The sequence below is a fragment of the Pinus tabuliformis genome, chromosome Q (genome assembly GCF_031772625.1).
Source record: "Pinus tabuliformis cultivar Carrire ecotype Pingquan chromosome Q, CPIR1, whole genome shotgun sequence".
In the NCBI taxonomy this organism is placed as follows: Eukaryota; Viridiplantae; Streptophyta; class Pinopsida; order Pinales; family Pinaceae; genus Pinus; species Pinus tabuliformis.
In genome coordinates, this window is record NC_142296.1 from 764983197 (window position 1) to 765002523 (window position 19327).

At 33.1% G+C, this 19327-nt stretch overlaps 1 protein-coding gene across 1 annotated transcript; it reads right to left on the reverse strand.

Annotated features, from left to right (window-relative positions):
- Positions 1 to 13391: 13391 nt before the first annotated feature.
- On the reverse strand, positions 13392 to 15193 carry LOC149221733 (wall-associated receptor kinase-like 20). The gene is made up of 3 exons (XM_089385209.1): positions 14084 to 15193; positions 13864 to 13923; positions 13392 to 13768 (listed from the first exon to the last, which is right to left on the reverse strand). The coding sequence occupies exons 1-3, from the start codon at positions 14880 to 14882 to the stop codon at positions 13731 to 13733; spliced, it is 897 nt and encodes a 298-aa protein (XP_089241335.1). The 5' UTR covers positions 14883 to 15193; the 3' UTR covers positions 13392 to 13730.
- Positions 15194 to 19327: the final 4134 nt, after the last annotated feature.

Genomic DNA, 19327 nt, shown 5'->3' on the forward strand with positions numbered 1-19327 from the left:
TCCAAGCCAACAGACTAACACTAAAAATGTTAGGGTTCCACCCAAAGGAAACAATAAACCCAAAAGGAAAGCTTAGGAAGAGCCCACAGATCGGGAGGACAATGAAAAACCAAAGGACCAGGAAAACATGGGGATTGATGGAATGAGAGAGGAGATGAGAACATAGGAGCAACTTCTTAAGAGGATTTTGAATGAATGGAGCAATTTGGATGAAAGGTTCATTCTAGAAGACCAAAAAAACTATATAGAGATACTTTTCAGAAATATCAAGCCAAGCAAATCCAGATTTCAACGGATCAGCCGAAGCACCTTGGATCTCAACTAGGTAATGGCTTGGATCAAGGTGTACAAGGGAAAGGGGGGAAGAAACAAGGTCAAAATAATTTGCAGGAATCAATCCAAATAGTTGGGGATATGTTGGTAAATTTAGGAAGGGTGGTTCCGCTTTTGGCAGTATTCCACCAAATTAATAAATATTCCCAATGATAATTGTCTCCTAGAATGTGAGAGGCCTCAACATTCGAGGCAAGCAACGATATATTAAGGAAATAATTAAACAAGAAAGACTGAGTATTATGATGCTTGAGGAAACTAAAGTATTTGAGGACCGGCTGAAAGAAATTGTTCGAGGAATAAAGCCACATTATGAGGTTATGGACTTAGATGCCAAAGGAAACATGAGAGGTCTAGTTATCCTATGGAATCTGATAGAGATAACATTTGACAGTTGGGTTAGCCTTCCACGAATCCACTCGGGGAGATTCTGGCATATAGGAATCCTAGACACGACATTATTATTTGTTGATTATGGTACCCATATTCCATGAGAAAATGAGGCTTTCCTCCAGAATATAGGAAATCTTAGAAGTCTATGCCCGGAGGAGCTTTGGATAATCGATGACGACTTTAAACTAATTTCCTCGAATGAGGAGAAAAAGGGTGGGATACGTAGAATGGATTCAAAGATGGAAGCGTTCAAAGACTTGATTATGGAGTTGAAGTTGGTAGATATTTAAACCATCAATGGAATATATACATGGAATAATCAACAGGGAGGCTCTCATCAGGTTTCTTTGTGCATAAACAGATTTCTAGTGCCGAAACAACTGATAAGTAGGGACATCTTCTTTGAATCTTCAATCCTTCCTTTTTCAGGGTTAGATCACTGGCCGATTTGGATATAAATGGATCTAAATTTGGTGCCTAGAAACAAGCCTTTCTGATTTGAATCCTTTTGGCTCAGGGATCCTTCTTTTTTGGGTAAAATGGAAAGTTGGTGGAGATCCAGCATTATGCAAGGCAGGAACCATATGCATACTTTCCAGCTCAAATTGAAAGACCTCAAACAACAAATAAAACGCTAGAACCAGTTGGAGTTTGGAAATATTATGAAGGAGCAGAGATGTATTCAAGAGCAAATGCAAGGGATCCAACAATGAATAATCATAGAAGGACGATAAGAGGAATTTGTAGTGGAAGAAGGTCAAGTCTTGAATCAGATCGAGGAAAGGCAGAAACAGAAGTAAATCCTTTGGAAGCATAAATACAGATTCCATTAGCTTAGGGAAGGTGAGAGGAACATGAGATTCTTCCACAAGGCCATGATTCAACATCAACAACATAATCAGATCTTCTCATTGAAGGATGCTACAAGAAATTTCCTCACTCAACATGAGGAGATGGAAAACCTTTTTGTGGATCACTTCCATTCCCTTCTTTCGGAACCTTATCCTAACCGATCATTGACTATTCAAAGAATAACTCGACATATTCATCATTTGGTCAACAGGGATCAGAACCTTGCTTTGATGAGGGCAGTGACATTAGAAGAAATAGAGAAATTTTTCAAAGGTATGGCCAGAAATAAAGCCCCGAGGCCGGATGGGTTCACAACAGAATTCTTCCAAGTTGCCTGGAGCTTCATTTGGCAAGATATCTTGTATGTGGTGGAAGAATCCCGAAGGACACAAAAGGTACATCCTAGACTCAATTCTACTTTTATTTCATTAATTCCTAAATCATCCCACTCTAAGGATTTGCAGGGATTCATACCTATTTACCTTTGTAATTTTATTTATAGAATTATTTCCACCATTATGGTTAAAAGGCTAAAATCTCTTTTTCCCAGTCTCATATCTCTAGAACAAACTGGTTTTGTTGAAGGCCACCAAATTCTGGATGGAATCATCACTTCCAGGAAGTTTTCCATTCTCTTAAACAACTTAAAATTCATGGTATGTTGATCAAGCTAGACTTATCCAAATCCTATGCTCGCCTTAGTTGGTCCTATCTCCTCAGCATCCTAAAGGCTTATGGTTTTGATTCCAGATGGATCAACTAGGTCTCCTCCCTCATTTCTTCCCCGTTATTTTCAGTGTTTCTCAATGGATCCCCTTCCAAAATCTTTAATCCATCTAGAGGTATTTAGCAAGGATATCCTCTGTCTCCCTTCCTTTTCATCCTTGTTATAAAGGGCTTGGGTAGATATATCAATTCAACCTCCCAATCCTCTCATCTCAAAGGCCTTCGTGTTTGGGGTAATGACCTCCCTATCAGTCACCAACAATTTGTGAATGATATCATGTTGTTTTGTATAGTATCCCTCTGGGAAGTTATAAAGTTAAAAGATATCCTTCATGAGTTTATGAAAGTGTCTGGAACCCTGATAAACAATGATAAATCGAAAATTTTCTTTTTCAATACCCCTATTTCCTTCCAAACCTTCCTAGCTCGCTCCCTAGGCTTTGGCATTAGCTCCCTACGAATCAAATATCTAGGTATGCCTTTGGTTGTCAATTCTTTAAGAAATGCCTGCTAGAAATATCTTTTTCAGAAATTCCAATCGAAGCTAAGTGGGTGGACCTTTAGGGCCCTAAATCTAGCTGGAAGAGTGATTCTTTTGAAATTTTTCTTACAATCCATTCTAATATATCAACTCTCGCGCATGGTAGCTCCAAAATCAACATGTAATGCCATGCTAGATATTTTCAAATACTTCCTCTGGAGATGAGCCTAGAAGGCTAAGAATTGGACCCTGTTTCCTAGGTCAATGTTATAAAACCCAAATTGGTAGGAGGCTTGGGTCTCAGAGATTCGTTGAACCTAAATCAAGTTCTGGGGGCTAAGTTGTGGTGGATATGGTTGAAGGGTGGCTCGGACTTGTGGAAGAATATACAGACAAAAAAATATAGAATGTTGGCTTCATGAGAAGGAAAATTATGACATTTGGATACACCAAAGGGCTCATCAACGTGGAATTTCGTGTCCAACAATAAATATCTCATCAAACAACACATATTTTGGGATACCAGGGATGGGAAAAGCACCCTTTTTTGGCAAAAATCATGGCAACAAACAGGGAATTTTTTCAACAAACAGGACCTAGGGGATATCTTCCTTTTTATGAGTAGCAAAACTTGCTCCTTTGTGGATCAATTATGGAGTCCTACATAGAATGATCCAGGGTAGAGACGATGGAAAGGCCAATAGGATTGGAGAACCCTACAACAACCAACCAATGGTAAACCTTAGTAAGAGAACTCCAATCCAAGAAAATTGCCAAACAAGAAGGCCACAATATCCTTAGATGGGGGTACTCCACCAAAGGAATGTTCAATGTCTGAGAGGCATACAAATTATCAACAGAAGAAACACAGGATCACCACAACCCTATATAGAGAAAGATATGGACAGAGCATCTCTGGCCAAAGGTTGCACACTTCTTGTGGCTTGTATGTCGAAGAAGAATTCTCACCTAGGATCAACTACAGAAAAGAGGAATTCAAGGGCCCTCATATTGCATTCTATGTGGCCTTCAAAATGAAGATCTTGAACACCTTTTGAATACATGTTCCTTTGTTGATCAATTATGGAGTAAGCTAGGCCAACTCTTTGGTCACCTATGCTATGACCAAAATAGTATCAAGGAATCTATTGAAATATGGAGAAAATGAATCTTTTTTAGTCCAATCCTGAATCATACTTGGGGAGTGGCAATTGGCTTTCTCCTTTGGGAAATGTGGAAAGAAAGAAACAAGAGATTATTCAAGTACCAACGGTTATCCGAGGAGGGAGCATGGAATGGGATTGTCCAAAATATAAGAGAAACAATTATAACAGATCAATGGTATTCGAATAATTGGTAGGTTTCCCCTCATGAAGCTCAGATCCTTAGCCACCTGAATTTATCCCCGCAAATGATTGATCCTTCTTCATGGAAACTCATGGTTTCTCCAAGATCCTATGATCCATTACTCTGCTCCCCTAGAAGGATTCTTAAAGCTAAATTTTGATGGGGCTTCCAAAGGAAACCCTGGCGAGGCTAGGTTTAGGGGTTTATTTAGAGACTCTCAGCACCAAATACACTCATCTATGCAAAAGATTATGGTTATGCTAATAATAATGAGGAAGAATTCACCGTAGTAATACAAGGCCTTTGCATATCCAAAAGAGAAGGTTACAGAAAATTGGTGATAGAAGGAGACTCCAACTTGGTGATTGAGGATATTAAAAATTTGAATCACGGATCAAGTAGTGATAATATTAGTCACTACTGGAGGATTGTCCGATTGGTTCATAACATAGAAAATATTCTACCTTGGTTTGAATATATCATACCTTCCCATGTTAGGAGAGAAGGAAATAAAGCAACCGATTTCTTAGTGAATTAGGAATGTCTAAATATTAGAAGGACTCTGGGTTCTCCATGGTCCTCAAGAGACCTTAGAGAAGAGATAGATAGTCTGAGGCATATCTTGATCATGATGTTGGAGATAGAAATGGACCTAACCAAGTTATGAATCAGAGATCCCTTATCAGGGTGGGAGTTGACAGTTGGGCACCGCTAGGATCTGTGCCATAGACATCATTTCGATAAGAAATGATGATAGACAATCATGTTATGACCCTCATACATTTTACTTCAACTGCAAGGTGGCAACACAAATGTAGGATATTAATGGTGACTAGAGAGGACGAAGGGACACCTCCTTATCGGGGTTTTATACTATGAGTCTTGAAAATTAGGAGGTATTGCTATTGGAATGGTTACAGGTTTGTTGGAAAGCTTTGCGATGCACACAAAGGCTCTTCATGAGGTCTGCCACCTTGGTGAAGATGGTCTCACACTCCTCCATGTGGTCGGCGATAGCAGGTATGTTCTCTCAATGTGTTTCTCTTATGCCCTTACCCCTGCGATTCAAGTCTATATGATATTTCGGTGGAGAAGAGTCTCTAAGACAATGTATTGGGTTAGAAGGGCAATCTTCCATGAAATTTGGGAGGAAACTATTGTTTTTTCTGATCAGATGTCTATATATTTTAGAATTATCTCTATCTGTTATGGAATTTTACTTTCTCATATGGGCATGTATTTGAGGTTTGAGCATTGGTTTTAGTATGCATTTCCTACATGGATGATTTTGTCTATTATCTTGTTTTTTTGATGTACCTGTTGGCATTTAAGTGAAGGGGTCTCTTGCGTAAGGATACACCCGAATGGATTATGTGTCTTGTCTCAAGATGGCTTGGGAGCCTTTGGTTGATGTGTTCGACCTCTCTCGGTAGACCCATCTGATATTTGTGGGATAATTTTTAGTTTATTTCCTTTTTGCTCACAATTATATGGAATTTTGTTGTGGCATACTTACAGGTTCAAATTCTCAGTGTGTTCACCTAGACCTTAAGCTAGTCAAACACCTCAAGTTGGAGGTCTTGGATTTCTATTTTAGGGTTTCATATCATTTTTGTGGTTGGACGAATTGAATTATGGGACATCCTTCCTATGGAAGAGGCACCTCGACAAGTGGAGGTTAGGGGCGTAATCGAAGTGCTAGTCAGCAACAGGGAAGTAGCCAACTCCAGCCACGTCTAACTCAGGGTTGGGGTCATAAATCTACTTCGATCCTCATTCGGGAATCTGCTCAGGCATACCAAACTGGCACACAACCTCATATTCGCCAGTTAATATTTGGTTGGGAAGCATATTTAAACCAAATGGGAAGCTTGTGTGAACTTGGATATGGAGGAATGGTGAGACCTGGTGTTAGATCTTGGAAACTCCAAAGATCATTCCTCTCAATACAAGCAAACTGTCTACCTTTACTGGTTGATGAAGAATATAGTGGCAAGAGCCTTAGCGACTCCTTTAGATGGAACTTCCAAGACTAATCCCGGACTCCAGGAAATTCATAAGGAATTTTAGCTTATACAATTTTAGATTTAGCAACAGAATGCCCGCCTTAGTCACATAGAGAAACACATTCCATATCTCCCTTAGGTGGAATTACCTGATTTGAGTGCAAAAGACCCAGCACCTGTGGACTCTTCAGATGATTAGTAGCATTTTTTTGCATAGTTTGGATTTTAATTTTTTCTCTTTATAAATGAAGGCTTTGAAAACTTTGATATTATGCCTTAGTTATCTAAATACTAGGAGAATTAAGGATAATCAAACATACATAGCTTTGATAAGGAGTCTCAATCTATTTTGTTTTTGGATGGCTTATAATGTGGTTAGGTGGCCAACAAACGTGGTTTCCCAATGGGCAAGTTAAGGCCACCTAACCATCTGAATATGGATGTAACCTATCTATTTTTTATGAAAATGAATGAAGAAAGTCCTGCCAAGCTTACAAAAAAAAAGATCAAGCTCCAAAAAACAATAAAAAAGGTGTATATTTTTTAAATTTGCATAACTTTTGAAGGAAAAATCAATTTGAATTGATTCAAAGGGCATAGTGAAGCAAAAATATCATTATTCCAAGCAACAAAAAAATGGATACACCCAGTAAGCCAACAAAAAGCTCTTTTATGACACATGAAGAAGAGGAAGAAATGCAATAGGATATATCAAAATTACTGGATGAAGTGCAACAAATTTAACTCTCACGAAGAGAAACCAAAAATGAAATGGATGGTTTAAAAACAACAATAAAAGGGGATATGGGAGTTTTAAAGGATGGTTTTAAAGCATACATGGAAGCGATGAAGGAAGGTTTGACAAAGTTGTTGCAAGAAAGGCTTCCTAGTGGTGACAAGGTATTCCCTAAAAATAAGGATGAGGACAAAAGGAATATGAATTATCATTAGAGGAAATTTCAGCCTAAAAGTGGTCTCCTAAGGAAAAATAATAAAATAATAGAAAAATAATAAAATAAGAGTTATGAATTTTGGAGGGAAAAGAAGAAAACTACTTCTTTTATAATGTATTTTTGGTTTATCTCCTTATAGGATTACTCAAATTTCAAGTGTAGACACTCGTTAGATGCATAACTAAAATATGCATCGAATGAGTACCCATTATCCATACTTTTGAGAAGACCCACATTGATAAAAAAATGAAGATACATTAAATAGTGTGTTTGAACACGATTTTTTAAAGTGTGTTTGAACACGCTTTTTGAAAGTTTGATTTGGGTACAAGTCTTTTAGTTGAAGTGTTACATTATAACTTATTATGTTACTAACATTGTCAATGGTTTCAATGTCTTATCTTATAGCGCCTCTTTGATGTGTGGTTGTAATTATGCATTCAATCTTTGAAATTACTATTTCCAAACATTTTGGCATGTGCTGTTGTCCACAATAACTTAAACTTTAAGAAATTAACTAATCAAACATACTATTAGGAGCAAATTTAGATTATTGTGCATAGTAATCAAAACGTACCTTCACAATTGATCCAGATTGGATCGTTGTATAATTTTCCTTCCATCTCAATGCTTTTAGAGTGGAAAATTTGTAAGAATCAACTTACAATGGAATTTTAACAATGAGACATGTTTGGAGAATTGAAGCTTGAAACCTTCCGAGGTCAAACTTAGGTCTTAAATGAAATTTTTTGAGGGTAAAACTTTTCCACTTAAGTTTTGCACCCATCCATTGGAGTTTGAATACCTATCGTGGTTGACCACCATAATTCGATAAGATGTCACATTAGCCCTTATTACTCATGGTAAAGGGGGTAGCCATATGGGGACTATGAAGAAGACTCTAGAAGGGTCAAATTGAATGGGTCAAAGTTAACCCTAGTTGGCTATCAAGCTGTGATATAACTAGGCCACTAGGAGGAAAATGTGTCATATTCTTTTTGAGCGCATTTTTGTTCCATATAGAGTAGAGTAGCTAAGAGGGGATAGAGAGAACAAAATAGAATATTTGTGTGTTCTAAAGTAGCCAATAGGACACAAGTCTAAGGAAACTCCATAGAGAGTTATTTCTCCTATTTGTTTGCATCATTTTCATTACATGAAAAAAATAGTAGAGCAGTCTCACCTTTTAGCTAGGCTTTCTCCCGAGAGGGTTTCCCAGATCATATCTTGGTGTTTATTGTGGTTTTTGAGTAATTGTATTTCACATGTTCTTTGCTTTATCCATATTTTATCTATTTCATAACCAATAACAATAATAGTAATAATAAGATAATAATAATAATAAATCTGGAAATCTAAGGAAAATTAACCCTCATAGTATTGATTTCAAATTTCTATCTATTTTCAGCTTAATGTTGCAAATTGTCTAGTGGCATATCTGCAATTGTTTACAAATCAACAATTAAATCATTTACAACAATGTGGTTAACTTAACAATTAAATTATATATCTTGTATTGACAATATCATAAAATTGTCTACATTTCTTCTTGATATAAACATGGTGAAGCTTACGATTAAATTAACTATCTCTATGCTAAAAACATATTTAAATTATCTATCTTCTTATTGATCATGGTTAATGTTCACGATACCATTACAATTAAATGTTGACTATACCATGGATTTACATTGGTGGTTAATGTGTGTGCCATGTCCCAACTCCATATATATATATATATATATATATGGAGTTGGCACATGGCACACACATTAACCACCAATGCATATATATATATATATAAGAAAGAAAGTATCTCATTTCTTTAGTTATTTTATATTTTCCTATATAAAGTTAATATAAAATTTTATATATCATCAAAATACTTTATTTATAGTTGATTGAAATTATTATTATAAATGTTATATGTCAACTTTATATTGAATATAGAAGGAAGTACGCATCTCCTTCATTTTGGATTATTAATGGCTTATCAAAAATTTACCCTTAATATAATTTATAGTTTGAAATAAATTGTTGTTAATTTTTTCTTTGAGATTGAAAAATTAAAAAGAACGAGTATTTAAAATTTGTGTATAATATAGTTTATATGGTTAAAAAAAAATTCTTGTAAAATGTTTTTTTGTTTTGTTTTGTTTTTGTTTTTGTATTTTTTTAAATCCAAAAATTAAAATAAATGTATTGGATGATAAATTAATTATAAAATATAAAAACATTATTTTCAATTATATCACTGATTGTCCTAAAATTGTTGTCATATGTTTGAGTTTTAACTAGCATAGATCCATCTTAAATACTGATCTAACATGAGCCGAGAGGGATCCAATTTCTTCAAGTGCAAATTTATTTTTATGAATCGACATTATTTAAATATTTTGTATAGTTATTTAATTTTTTTTTATTTTTAAATTTTTAAAATTTTATATTTGGGTTAACATGAGCAAAATTTCAACTTTGATGACATATTACACATCACACTCAGCTGTAAAATGAACATCTTAACTCAATAAAATTTCATTAAAAATTTTATTTTAAAAATATTATTGTTAGTATAGTAAATTTATAATTTTTTAATCTTAATATTTTATATTCATTAATACCAAAATTATATTGAATGATTTCGATTTAATTTAAATTTATTATATATATATATGAAAGAAAAGAAAAATGAAAAAAACTAATTAAAGGAAATACACACCGTAAAAGATATAGAATTTATTTTCAATTTCAACTATCGTGAGAATAGTCTTACTCCACATTTGTGAAGATCAATTGTTCATATAATACGTCTAAGAATATAAAGAATTAAATATTCATTTTTCATGATTGTCAAGATCATTTGTTCATATGATAATAGGTCTAAGAATATACAAAGTTAAATATTCACTTTTTATAAGTGGTAGATAATGGAAACGTAACATACTTGTATACATTGAAAACATCTGCATAAAGATAATAACTAGAGACCAAGAAAAAAAATGTACGAAGAACGATGGAGCCACCCCACTCCCCGGTTCAATAAGTAGAAGCATGTTCAAAATCAACAAAAGAATTTATTATATTTTTTTCAAACATATCTTTATTATTAATATTTATAAATTTATTTAAGTAATAATCCGTACATAACCATTCCACTTAAAATTTGATGATTTTTTTACTTATATTTTACTTAAATCGTTATTTCGTTCTCAAAAGTATACGTATATCGTTCTCAAAAGTATACGTATAGTATTAATATGGTAACTTTTACATATAATTTATTTAGATTTTAGATTTTCTGTATTTTTCTTCAAAATAATATATTTTCTTTATTATCATAAAAAATCAAAATCAAAATCAAACAAAACAATATTTGGTCAAAATAATATATTTTCTTTATTATTATAAAAAATCAAAATCAAAATCAAACAAAACAATAGTGATTTTTATTATGAATACAAAATATGAGTTAATAAGATGTTTTTATCATTTTTATTGATTGATTTTATTTTTTTACAAAATTTATTGGAAGAATTCATCCACATCAAAAAAGATATTTAAGCAAAGAAAATCATAAATTTGATTCTTATAAAACTTTAATCTTATTTATTCATGCATTTGTCATTGTTAATAACTAAAAACTCAATCAACAATAGTTAAAGTTATAAAATTATATAAAATAAAACTTATCAAATTAATAAAACAAACACCAAAAATAATACATTTCACTTTCAAATAACTGGTTCATATCCATGGTTTAGATGTGTTATTGGAAACAAAATAGAGTTGAACCAAGTTTTTTAGTTAAAAAAAAGGGAGTTTGAAGAAGTTTTTTAGTGAGTAAGAAATTAAATAGGAAAATTATAAATTATTATTTTTAATCTATTTAGAATATTTTCCATTGAAAATTAAAAAATAATTGAATTGTTTCGTTAAAAAAAACTTTGAACCCATAGTCACATAAGGCATGTATCTTTTATGACTTCATAGATCCATATAGTGGAGGTGGTGGAGCATATAGTGATTGTGCATGGACAAGTAAGCAATTACCTTTCCTATTGATTGGGTCAAACAATTCATGTAGTGCATTTGAAGGTCTAGAGATTTGAAGTTTTAGAGATTGGTTAATTTTTTTATCCCAAATAAAGATTATGTGAATTGGTTTTGATAATTATCATCAAAAAGACCAAACCTTGGTGAATTATTGGTGTTGAAGGCATGACATTTATAGTGGTGAACTAGTGTCCAGAGATTGGTTAATCTTTTTATCTCTAATAAAAATTATGTGAAGTGATTTTGATAATTATCATCATCAACCAAACATTGGTGAACTATAGGTGTGGAAGGCATGACATTTGTAGTGGTTACTAGTGTCCATACACAGTTCGGGTTGTTGCAAGTCCAATGACATTTGTAGTGAAGAATCAATGTCCATACACAATGTGGGTAGCTACAAGTCTTATTGGTAGTGAAGCATAGTGATAGGATTAAACCACAACTTTTAACATCATTATAGAAATGAAACATGTGAGAATTTGGAGTTGTGTCAACTATTCCTTCAATGTAGGAGGGTGAGGCTAGTGCAATGCTAGTAATTCTAAAGGGTTGCTTAATGGTCCAATGCTAGTAATTATAAAGGGTTGCTTAGTGGTCCTTGTAGCTCTTTTTTAATATGAGCTCAATCAGTACCAAATACAAATGACTTCAATATCCCTATCTCCATAACCCCTTCCAAAGCATGTCTCTTCATTTGAAAGTAGCACAAGCACTATTATATCTATCGATTACTTCTAGTTCTCATCCAATCACCATTAGTATAGTATCATGTCATTCAAATTGATTTTTTCTCTAGCAGGTGCATGCCAATAGCCACACGATGAAGCTATAATTATAGGTATTACAACATACTTCTATCTTTCCATCGCTTCAAATATAATAATAATAATCATTTAAATTTAAGGTCACAACAAAGTCATATATCAAATTGGTGTATAAGACCCTCTCATTTGAAAGACAACTAGCCTACTTCCACATAGTAATTTGACTACTAAAATCTAAAAAAATACACATACTCTACCCCTTTTAGATGTAAAGTGACCTGTTATGAAAAAGCACATATTCTGACCATTAAACTCAGTTCAAATATATAATGATATATATAATCCTCTATTAAAATTTATTTTTAAAATTATTTGTTTACCTTCCGCAGATAATTAAAAATATTTAATGCCACACTTACTAACTAATTAAGTTACATCACAATCCCAAGCCAATGAAAAAAACAAAAAAATCAAATTATAAAATATGGAAAACATTATTTGTTTTTTCGAAAAAAAATATTTACGGGCAAAAGTTTTATGAAGGGGCAAAATAATTGAGTCAATGAACGTTGACTCGACGGAAAAGAGAGTCCCTGCGAATAAATAGGAAAGACTAATAAAATGGAGTTTCATGTGAACATAAAATTGTTAAAATATTGACAATAAAATAACTAAATATGAACCAAAACCAGTTATTTTATTAACTCTATGCAACAATTTATTTCAATCAATCACAAAGCATTCCACTCTTTTTCATAGCTTTATTCTTTCATAAAGTAATGGTTTACACAACGGAGTTTCATTTTAATAATATTCTGAAACCTATTTACTTTTATTTCATAACTTTATTCTTTCACAAAGGCATTTAATACACAACAAAGTTTCATTTTCATAATATTCTTAATAAAAAGGAAGAACAAGGAAAACATTCAGAGGGGAGCATAGCATAACATAGCTTTGAAATCACACTTCCTCTTACCAACATTATGCAGCCACCCAATGAGACTTTGACCTTAATATGACATTATACAGCCACCAACTCAGACTTTGACCTTAATGTGGTTTATGACATTATCCTATTATTAAAATGAACTTTTTGGAAACAGCCACTTCTATTTAATAACTCTGGCAACCAGCTTTATTTTTTGCCAACTGTCTTCAAAACTATATTAATTATTTTGCTACTTCACTAAATTGTGAAGTTTCATGTGATCCTTAAATGGTTAAAATATTACTTATAATTAAATATCTGTGATTTCATTGCCTTTCAAGATCTAGCTTTGGCATCTGAAACAAAAATAAATAAAAAGCCTGTCCATTTCAGACCAAGAACTAGCCTTGGGCTTTAAAAAAATTCAAAAGCCTGTCCATTTCAGAAAAGTGCCAGCTGTCTGTTACAGAACATGTCCACTTTATTTCAAAGGATTTGTTATTTTATTTCGTATCTTTATTCTTTCTGGAGGTATCCAATGCACAACAATGAAAACAGATGATGCATTTTTCATTTTCATAACATTCTGAAAAATTAAAGAACATTCATTACATTAAGAAGAAGAGGAGCCCAGCCTTGAAATTACAGTGCTTTTTCCCCATGGAATATGAAACCCAACAAAAATTTAGTGAAAAGAATGAACTTATTGGTAAAAAGATACATACATTCATAAATAAACTCAAAATTATTTCACTATTTGGATTTGTCTTTTCGAACAGCATTCCAAACACTGTTGGACTGTCATTGAGCAGTGCAGTGCAATGCTTGCTTCTGCCAAAGTTTCTCCAAATCAAATCTCACAGTTCTCCATTACACATTATTATTAAATCAGACATAGAAAGAACTTGCAATCGCCAGTACGAGTCCTGCACTCAAGCCAAGAAAACCTGGATCAATCCTGAATAAAACAAGCATACCCGTACTATAAACTAACTAAAAACAAGAAAATGCCCGTACTGACCAGCAATCCAGAGCCCAAAAGCTGCAGATCTGTCACTCTGGGCTCCGTTCCAGTAGTCCGCTGCAAAACCATACACATTGTTTTCTTATTTAAGCACTTTCTTTTATTTCCGGAGTTTCTTGAAGACTTCGAAATCTGGCATTTGCTTTTATTTCCAGAGTTTCTTGAAGACTTCGAAATCTGGATATGAAATGAAATGTAAGGGAAAGAAAGAAAATACCTTGGCCGTAACAGTCTGTGGTGGTATTGACTCCATTCCTGCAGACACAGGTGAATGTATTATACATCCCCGTGAAGCCGCAGACACCTTTGCTCTGCTCGCAATTTACGCAGGCAGTGGGGAAATTGCTGTTGCCGACATTGAAGCTGTACTTGAGCGCGATACCATAATTCCAGCGAGTGGGATCTGTGGCATCGTCGCCGAAGCTGTAAATGCTGGTGTAGGACTGGCATTCGAGCTTAGCCAGATTTATCTCATCGGCGGAGCCCAGATTGATGGGCGCATATACACAGCAGGAGGAAATTGGGGAATATGGCTGTAAACCAAGGCCTACCACTCCAGGGCAGCTGTAGAGACCAGTGCAGATTTGGGAGCTTCCGGTGTCGCACATATAGTTTGTGGGACTGTAAAGGCAGGAGGAAAGAGAGCAGTTGAGGAGGACGAAAATGTCGTTCTTGAACTTGAAAGGCGCAGTGGAGTCAAGGCCGAAGCTGCCGCTGCTGGTCATGCTGGCACAGGACGACATCCGTGGATCGGCTAAATAAATAGTGGTTTGGCTGTAATCGATGTATGAAATAGGATAGGAGCCTGAGTGAGTAGTGAACATCAGCTTCTGGTTCACGCAGCTTACTGAGTTCTGGAATCGCGGATCCCCACAGCCGGGGCCTGTTCCGAAGGGGTATTTCACCTGTAGGTTGCCGCAAGTGTCCCTGCAAGCCCATCCTGCGGCCGAGGGTACCAAAATCAGGCAGCAGAGAGACAGTAAGAGGACTTGCAGGGATTCGAAAGCGAGATCCATTTTTTGCTTTGCAATGGCTGGAGAGGAAGCAGATAGTAAAAACAAGATTGGTCGAGCGTCTAAATCTACGAATACAGTGGGTCTGAACCTTCCGCGAGAAAATTGATTATACGGTAGGAAATTAATAGGAAAAAGAAGAGAGGGACAGTGGCTTAGAAACCGCCCGGCGCCCAGTTCTTTCTGCGGGTTGAAACAAGCTTCGCTGGACGTTCGTGGCAGGCTTTATTATTGCAGGTTGTGGTTATCGAATGCTTTAATGATCCCACAGGTGGTTATTTCGATTCGAACGCTTGACCTCGATCCACTTTTTTTAATCTGCCCTCGAGTCGGTTCACTGGTAACACGTGTGAGCTCCGTTTCAAATTAAATTTACAAAGAAGTGTAAACGATTTATAATTTGGAGTTTTTTTATTATTAATCTAATTATTGGAATTGGGTTATAAAAAATTTATTGAAATCGAAATTTTTTATTATTAAATTTAGAGGTTTTTTTATTGGGTTATTAAAAATTATTGAAATTGAAATTTTTTATCATTAAATTTATACCATTCCAAGGTTGTTTTCAAAGTAATTTATTAAAATAGGGTGATATAAAACGATTTTAGTTTAAGTTTATAGATGATTTTTTTTTTTTGGGGAATGATGAGATTATTTTTTTATTATAATTTCAAGTAAGATTGTAATTATTTGTTATTTAAAATATATTTCGAAATGTCTAAATGAATTTAGATTCCTAAAATAAGATTGCTATTTTTTGTTATTAAAATATATTTAGGAATGCATAAATGAATTCAACTCTGTGAAAAACTCTAAAGTACTAAAATTCTATAAATTAAACAACCTAAACTCAAATTTCTAATATAGATTAAACAACTTAAACTCAAATTTCAAAAAATCTCTTCCAAATTTTAGTTAAAATTAATAATAAAAAATCCCTTAAAAAATCAATTTCCTCTATTAGTTATATTACTAAAAAAATCCAAATTATAAATTATTGAAATTATAATTTTTTAAAATAAATTTATATTTTTCTATTATAAAAATAAATTTATAAATTTCAAAAACCTTCATTAAAATTTTGATTATACAGTTTTAATAATTAAAATCTATAATCCAACCTTGAATTAAAACAAATTCAAATCAGCACTTTTTTAGATTACTACGCCATATGTAATCATTTAAACCGTTTACTTTAATTACTTAAATTTAGATATTGATGATGGTAAACCAATATATTAGAAAAATAAGATATATTTAAATCTTTTTATTCAAAATAAAGAATAAATAAATAAAAATATGAAAAAATAGGAGTTTAGTGATTGATTTTAGTATAAACCATTTATTCAATTCACATTGGAAGAAGTATATAAGGAAAAAAAATGAGAAGTAGACAATTTTTCTAAAGTTGATTTTGGATTATGTATTTTATTTTTATTGTTTAATCTTAATCTATTTTTTCTCTAAGTTTTTGTTATTTTAGAGGTATGTGTTATGGTAAATTTTGTTTTAAATTTAGGAGGAATTTGTTACAATTATAAGTTTGAGTTATCTAGTGTATATAATCTAAATCTTTCAAAAAGTTTTCTAAGGCACTATAAAATCTATTTAGGCATTCAAAACACATTTTAAATAAAGTTCACAATCTCACCCAAAATTGTATAACATGATTCTCCAAAACCACATATTTGAATATATAAAAGAGATTCCGAAAAAATATCTATTCACTACCATATTTTTCACTTTATTTTTGTTATATGACTTTTATATATATGATGTTATCTAAACATCTACTCATGCAATTAATTTATATTAAAAAATAATTAATGAGCAATTAATTTATATTATAAAATAATTAATGAATTTTTTTTTTTCATAGTGTTTAGTGAAATGGAAAATAATGAAGAAGTCAAAAAAATGTGTGAGATTCTTTTATTGACTTTGTTGCTGTGAAAGCTCATTTTAAAAATTAAAAGTTGAGAAATGTATAATGGACATGAGGTTACGAGAGAGTTATTATGTTTAAATGGTTCACAAGTTTATTTTGTGAACTTGGACAAGAGTTTTATGACTTTATTTTTTTATCTATTAATTGAAGTGTTGGAATCGAGGGTTTTTTTAGTATATGGCATTGGTCTTTAGTAAGTTAATGGTAAAAAGTCAAATATCTTTATGAAAAAAAGGCTTAGCATCTTCGGTTCTTATAATGTTTGGTGAGAACCACCAAAAAGTAGTGTTCTCTAATCTTGCAGTGGGGAGAGTTTCCATAGCAAATGTTCCAGACTTTGAGCCTAAGTAACAATTCTAAAAAATGTGGAGCAAACTTTGAATTGGGCAAGAAGTATCCTTATAATGTAAGGAGTTTATAACTTGATTGGTAAGTTAAACGAACTATCTATTTTTTATTTTTTATAAAAATATGGTGATATGTTTAAAGGGCAAGAGGCATCCTGAGCTTATAACCTAATTAGTAAGTTATAGGAATTTTCTTTTTTTTTAAGAATATGGTGATATGTTTAAATACCATGTTGGTGGTTGAAATTTTGACTTGGGCAAGATGTACCGGGTAGCTCTAAAGTAACTAAAGTCTAACTTACCTCATGGGGTGGATGAGTGAGTGTTACTATATTTGAGATATAAGTATGACTAGTTGAAGTTTGGAAAACTATACAATGTGGATTGAAGATACACCATATATCTTAATACAAAATTTTCTTACTTATTAACCCTTGGAATGATGAACAACATTCATTCAAAAGTTAAGACTATAGTTTAAAGATTTGAAGTTTTTGTCTTTTATAGAGTATATTTTTCAATAAATTGTGTCTAAAATCCAGTATATTTTTCAATAATTTTTTTCTAAAATCTAATTAAAAATAAATAGATAAAAAATTTAAATTATCAAATTTATATAACTGAAATGTTTAGAAATTTTCCAAAATTTTAAATATATTTATACATCCAAAAACATATTTTAATTAAAAAAATAACAATGTCACCGGGAAAAAAAATATTACAACATAAAGTTTTGTTAAAATTGTGGAATATCCAAAAATTGATATATTGAAAAGAAAGATTTCTACGTGAATCAATCCCGTGTTCTACTACTTTCCCATATTCTACCACTCAGTGTTTATTTCTTAATATTACTTTCAAGGAGAATCTATGGTGTGATAAATCTTTCTCATCCTCATAAAAGGATAAGAGGGACCACTTGGCTGCGTGCCGGTGACCTAATGGAACAAGTTTTCCAGTAGGAGCAAAGATGACCCATCCCTTTCGTAGGGCTCTTTTCATTTTCTACAGCGTTGCACACCCGCAATACACTGCAGCAAAGAGCAGTATCACATTTCCGGTTTGTTGGTGACAACAAGATATTTGGTGAATCCTATTCCATCCACGATTATAACGAATACTTTTCTATAAATATTCCTCTTTCAACTTTGAATGGTTGCCAGGTAGCTACCTTGGATCTTCAATATATTGTGATTAAATTATATAAAGTTTGAAATATGATAAATAAATTTAATTTAAAATAAAAACATATCTCCAAATCACAACTAAAATAAAAGTGTTAAAGTGAGAAAAATGCTGAAAATAGTTGAAATAGGTTAATAATATATTATTTAAATATTAACCATTACAACATTATTGTTGACTGAAATGAACCTCGAGATCTACGTGGCAAAAATTTTCCGAGCTTACATAGACCCTGGCGTAACGGTAAAACCACATTTTTCACCGTGGATTGTTTTGCTAATAAAAGAAATGCTAATCATTACAGTTGGGGCTCCTTCAAATAAAATTAAATCGTTACGTAAAAATGATTATATGCACATGGTATTTAAACATAATTAAATCAGAGAATCATATGTCATGTCTCACAAGTTTGCCTGTGATGCCATGGGGATAGTGAGCTGGAACCCTGACCCCATCATTTTCCACACTGATCAGAAATCCTGTCAGTCAATTTACACCCAAAACGAGAGGTCCGTATCGTAACACGTGTACTGACGTAAGCAGCCATCACACAATGGTCATATTACACGTGGAAACTTATCACTAGAAAAAGGAATCCAAAGCCTAAACAGAGTACGTCTGACGACGGACATGGAAATACCATGCCACGTACGTATTAATGTTCCATGGTTCAATGCTCACGCAAATTCCGTGTTCGTGGACCTTTATTATTTTCGACAGTTTACGTGGTCAATAATTGAATTTATGTTTCAAAGAAAGGACGATGAGGGTGGAATTAACAATTATTTTATTTGAAAATGGTCCGCAAATCGAAAATCACGGTGGAAATAACAAATATTTAAGTTGAAAAAGGTCCGAAAATCGGGAATCATGGACACGAATGTCTCCGCGGGTGAGAAAGAAGTTGAATTGTTTACGTAACTTGCAGGAGCATAGGCGAAAGTGCAGGGATGAGACCAAAAGGTGCA

What these genes read in the sequence shown, in the direction of transcription:
- LOC149221733 (XM_089385209.1), bottom strand. Translation starts at nt 14,882, where the DNA reads ATGGATCTCGCTTTCGAATCCCTGCAAGTCCTCTTACTGTCTCTCTGC. An exon ending in CACAGACTGTTACGGCCAAG is followed by an intron (nt 13,924 to 14,083) that starts GTATTTTCTTTC and finishes ATGGTTTTGCAG; the next exon opens with CGGACTACTGGAACGGAGCC. An exon ending in TTTTGGGCTCTGGATTGCTG is followed by an intron (nt 13,769 to 13,863) that starts GTCAGTACGGGC and finishes GCTTGAGTGCAG; the next exon opens with GACTCGTACTGGCGATTGCA.